Genomic DNA, 5,000 nt, shown 5'->3' with positions numbered 1-5,000 from the left:
GGGGGGGCCCTACTGGGAGCTGGCCCGCTCCAGCACCCGCAGGTCGTAGCTCTTCCGGGCCCCGCGCAGCCGGAAGCGGCTGAGCGAGTTGTTGAGGCGCAGCGAGGCGTTCTGGGCGGCCAGCGGGCTGGGGAACACGGCCACCACGGTGTATAAGGCAGCGAGGTCCGGGTGCCGGCCGTTCTCCGCCGGCCCGTGGTTGTCGCCTGCGCCGCCCCCGGCCCCGCGCCGCCCCTGAGTCTCCTTCAGCCACTGGATTTTGGCCCCGGCCATGGCGAGCTGGGTGAAGAGCTTGTCGGCCTCCGTGCGCGTGATGCCCTCGGGCAGGTCCGTCACCTCCAGCACCCGGCCCAGCACTGCGAGGAGACAAGGCCAGGTCAGCGGCTGGGAACCAGCCACAGGGGGCTGGGAGCCAGGACTCCTGGGTTCTCTCCCCGGCTTTGGGAGGGGAGTAGGGTCTAGAGGTTAGCACAGGGGGCTGGGAGCCAGGACTCCTGGGTTCTGTCCCTGGCTTTGGGAGGGGAGTAGGGTCTACAAGTTAGAGCAGAGGGAGGGGGCAGCCAGGACTCCTGGGTTCTATCCCCAGCTCTGGGAGGGAGGGTCTAGAGGTTAGCGTGGGGGGCTGGGAGCCAGGATGCCTGGGTTCTCTGGGAGGGGAGCGGTCCCTGCTTGAATCCCAGAGGTGGGAGCTGGGAAGTCCCTGCAGTTCATGCCCCAGGGCACCCCCTTTCTCCCTGCGGCGGGTGGGGCAATGCACGGTCCCATGCAGCCCTGCAGAGCCTGTTTGCCTCCCCTCGCTCAGCCCACGGGGACCCCTGGCGCAGGAAGCTGTCACTTCGGCGCGAATGTTCCACCCTGGAGCCAGACTTGGGGACGCGGGTGGGGAGGGCTGAGGGGGGCCGAGTGCTCAGGACTCCTTGGGGGGCGCCTGGCTTTAGCACGGGGGCCTTTCCGGGCAGCAGGGCCAGTCCCAGACTCTGGGGGAGGACAGGGGCAGCCGATGTCCAGGGGCCCTGGTTAATTTCTGACCTGGCCCAGAACTGAACCGCATCCACCTGTGCCAGCCCCAAGCGGGGGGCAGAGCTGGGTGGTGCCCTGGCCGCGCCTGCAGGCCGAGCTGCCCATGCGCTTCAGCTGTCAGGGCACAGAGTGTGTCGCGGCCGCGGCTCGGGCTCCGGGAGCCAGGCGGGGGTGAGCGGCAGGTCCCGGCAGACCGAATTCTGTGCTAATATTAAACCAGCGTGTAACAGATCCCCCGGCCCCTCCCTGCTCTATTTCCACTGCCCGAGGGGGCTCACTTTAACACGCCTGCTAGGCACTGCTGCAGCTGTTTAACCGGGGAGGGGAGGGGAGGGGGGATTTTAAGCCTCCCCTGAGCCCCATGGAAGGACATTGCCTTGCAGCCTGTCCCCAATTAGCAAGTGCTGATTGTGCTCCCCTGGGGGGGCGGCTGAGCGCCCTCTGCCGGGGCGTTTGGAGAGAACCATCAAACCACTGAGCAGCTTCAGCTGGGGGATCTCAAAGCACTTCACAAACGCGAACTAACCCTCCCAGCCCGAGGGCAGCGTCACCCCGCTGTTATCGAGGTGGGGAAACAGGCAGAGATCTCCCAGCGAGTCGGCCACAGGAACAGCCCACAAGTCTGGACACCAAGCTCTGCTCTAACCACTAGACTCCCCTGCTCTCCCCGAGCTGGGAACAGAACCCAGGAGTCCTGGCTCCCAGCCCCCCCTCACAGCGCAGCGTGTGCGTCTCCTCCAGCAGCTGGGCCTGTGGGGGGCAGAGAGGGGCAGTGGGGGAGGCCCGGTGCCCTCTCTGCTGCCAGCGCGCACACTCTCCAAGGGGGCTTGCGGGCAGCACTTCCGAGGACCAGGGGTCTCTCCTCTCTAGTCCCCCGCGGGTCCCGTCCAGGATCCGTCCCTGCTGCCCAGTGACAAGGGCTCAAACTGCGCCCTCGGCAGGTGACTGGCGAGGGAGGCACCCGGGAGGCTGGGCTGGCCAGGGTGTTTGCCAGGCGCGGGTGGGCGTGAGCAGCCCCCGAGGTCACTTGCCTACGTCGCTTGTGCCGAGGTCGGTGGACGCTGACTTGAGGGCCTGTCTCTTGCCCCGGTTTCCGTGTTTCATCCCTGTCTGGCCCTGGAAGAATGAAAACAGAGTCACCCGGAGAAGCCGCCAGTCCCGCAGAGCGGCTGGGAGCCCCTTGGCCAGCGTGCCCGCCCGCCCAGAGCGCAAGGGTTAGCCCAGCCCCCGGTGCAGCCGAGCTCAGGGCGCCCAGGTGCCTGGGACAGGCAAGGGCCGTTTCCAGCCTGCACTCCGTCTCCATCTCGGTGCTGACGTCCGGCTTGGGCGAGGCTGGGGGCAGAGTGACGTTTACATGGGAACTGCTGTCAGCATCCTCAGAGACGGGCTGCGGGCACTGGGCTAGGGCCCCGATCCTGCAGCGTGTGGCGCGTCCCGGTGGAGCCCGAGCGTCCCTTGGCACTGGTCAGGGCCTCGGTCTGCAAAGGACCACGCTCCAGGGGGTGCTGGCTCTTTGGGACTCACTCGCCTGGCCTGAGGGAGGGGAAACAGGGGCTCACCCCCCACATTTTGCTTCTTTCTGAGGGACAAAGGTGGCTGGGACCCCAGTGGCTGGAGTCTGAGGGGGGGGGGGGTGTTGGGCTTTTTCACAGGTAGGTGGGAAATTCTGCAGTTTCAAAGCTTGTTCCTTTTCCAAATCCAAATGCCAGATGCTTCCGAGATTGAACAGAACAGGACAATTACTGAGTGATCCATCCCCTGGCGTCCAGTCCCAGCTTCTGGCCGTCAGAGGCTTGGGGGGACAGAGCCTGGGCTTCCATCCCTGACCATCTTGGCTAACAGCTGCTGATGGACCTGTCCGCCACGAACTTTGAACCCACATATACTCTTGGCCTTCACAACGTCCTCTGGCAATGAGTTCCACAGGTTAACTGTGTGTGGTGTGCGGACTTTTTCCATGTTTTGAGTTTGACAAAACCAGCGTTTTTTGTGGAAAAACCACAGGCAATGACAAACATCTCCTGTTTTCCACCTTGGGACTCAGGTCTGGCTTCCCCTGTCCAATTCTGGCTACAGCATTGGCGAAGCCAGGCCAGCGAGCCCCGGCACTGAGGGTGGGCTAGTGCCGCAGACAGACCCATAGGGATTGTATTAAAGCGCTGAGGGAGCAGCTTCCTCTTTGGGAGCCCCCCCAATCTCTGCGTCCCCCAAAGAGCCCTCGAATCCGAACAGGAAAGACCATTCATGAGCCCCCCCCACTCCTCCAGATCTCCAGCCCTGGCAATGGCAACGCTGCCATGCGAAGTCGGGGGCCAGGAGGAACACTGGTGGTGGTGGGGGGGCCCCAGTCTGCCTCTGGGCTGGCGGCCGCAGTCCCCCTACCTGGTGTGCGCTGTAGTTGGACTGGCTGGGCAGCAGAGGAGGAGGGCAGATGGAGAGATTGTACTGCAGTGGCTGGCCCAGTAGAGAGTAGCGCCCGTCGCCTGGAAAGCAGAAGCAGAGGTTTGGGGGTGCTGGGGCGGGGGGCTGCAGCGCTGCGGAACTCCACAGGAGACGGTCCTGCCAGGGACGTGCACGTCTGCTCTGCCGCAGTCGTGCCCGTGAGCAGAGGTGGGGGCAGCACGGGGGCGAGGCCTCCTCTCTGGGCACCGGTCTCACTGGCCCAGGCTGGAGAGGTGGGGAGGACGTGGCAGTGGAGGCAACCCACGCTATGGAAATAACCCATCTGGTGGGTCCTGTAACAGCTGGCCAGCAAGCCCTGCCCCGTGGGGCGCCAGGCCCTGCCCCCTGCAACAGCTGACTCCGCCCCATGGGGAGCCAGGCTCCGCCCCTGCAACTGGTGGCCCTGCCCTGTGGGGAGCCAGGCTCCACCCCCTGCAACAGCTGGCCCCGCCCTGTGGGGAGCCAGGCCCCGCCCCCTGCAACAGCTGGCCCCGCCCTGTGGGGAGCCAGGCTCCGCCCCCTGCAACAGCTGGCCCCGCCCTGTGGGGAGCCAGCCTCCGCCCCCTGGAGCGCCAGGCTCTACCCAGTGACGGCTCTGCAGGTTCGAAGGCTGCCTCGGCAAGTCAGGGTTCACTCTCTGGCCACTGGCGCCTCCCCAGGGGACTGGGCCAAGGGCCCACTGTCCGGATGCAAACTCCCACAATGCACCCTGTCAATCCCACCCCATGCCTTGGGCCCGGGCCCAGGCCCCTCGAGCTCTGAGCTTGGCCAGTTTCACTGCAGAGGCTTTTTGGTTCAAACGCTCCCCGCAGCCCGTCTCACCTTGTGCTGGGCCCACGGGCCGGGGGAACTGCGTGAGGACCGGAAGCGGGCTGAGCCCTGTGCAGACGCTGTTGAGGTTGGTCACGGGAGATGGCGTCGGGGACTGAGTGGGGGACGTGATGGGGCTGGTTAGCTGGGTGCTGGCCTGGAGACGGGGGAAAGGGTTAGACGCACGGATCGGGCCCCGAGCCCCCTAACCCCACCCCAAGGGGACGTGCTGAGCTGGCTCTCTGCAAGGGGCTGAATCCAACCCCCAGCCCCCCCGGCATTGGGCTAGTGCCTGGGGCCCCCCCGCCCTGTACCTGGGCGCTGGTGTCTGGGTTGTACAGCTCCCCCGGCTTCTGCCCCCGCTGGTCGAGGCCATAGTATTTACAGTGGCTCCATTGCACCACGGGAGGGTTCTGCGGGGGCTGGGGGCCGCTGGGCACGTTCAGCTGCATCACGACCACGCCGGGCCCCGACGGAGACACCCCTGCCAAGAGGAGACGGCGGCTGGGACGGGAGCTCCCAGGCTCACAACCTGGGACTGGCACCCCCTGCCCCAAGCCAGGCGAGGGGCGCTCACATCAGAGCAGCTCCCCTGGCTACAGAAACCTCCACCTGGTGCAGGGGCTTTCCGGGGGGACCGTGCTGGGCACTGCACCCCATCCCCATGCCTGGCACTGCACCCCAATCCTTCCCTGTGCCTGGCGCTGCACCTCCGTGCCTGGCACTGC

At 66.0% G+C, this 5,000-nt stretch overlaps 1 protein-coding gene across 1 annotated transcript in view; it reads right to left on the bottom strand.

The window, feature by feature from the left end:
- Window positions 1-6: 6 nt before the first annotated feature.
- Window positions 7-5,000, bottom strand: part of R3HDM2 (R3H domain containing 2) — a 106,206-nt gene continuing 101,212 nt past the window's right edge. The window contains exons 20-24 of the mRNA XM_026659275.1: window positions 4,587-4,756; window positions 4,285-4,429; window positions 3,403-3,503; window positions 2,052-2,136; window positions 7-356 (exon numbers count right to left, since the gene is read on the bottom strand). Of these exons, the coding sequence (XP_026515060.1) occupies window positions 10-356; window positions 2,052-2,136; window positions 3,403-3,503; window positions 4,285-4,429; window positions 4,587-4,756 (848 nt within the window). The 3' untranslated portion in view covers window positions 7-9. The remainder of the gene's footprint in view (window positions 357-2,051; window positions 2,137-3,402; window positions 3,504-4,284; window positions 4,430-4,586; window positions 4,757-5,000) is intronic.

This window comes from Terrapene carolina, unplaced genomic scaffold (assembly GCF_002925995.2).
Source record: "Terrapene carolina triunguis isolate 2854851 unplaced genomic scaffold, T_m_triunguis-2.0 Scaffold616, whole genome shotgun sequence".
In the NCBI taxonomy this organism is placed as follows: domain Eukaryota; kingdom Metazoa; phylum Chordata; order Testudines; family Emydidae; genus Terrapene; species Terrapene triunguis.
Note: the sequence above shows the minus strand (reverse complement) of the source record. Positions and strands in the feature narration are given on the sequence as shown.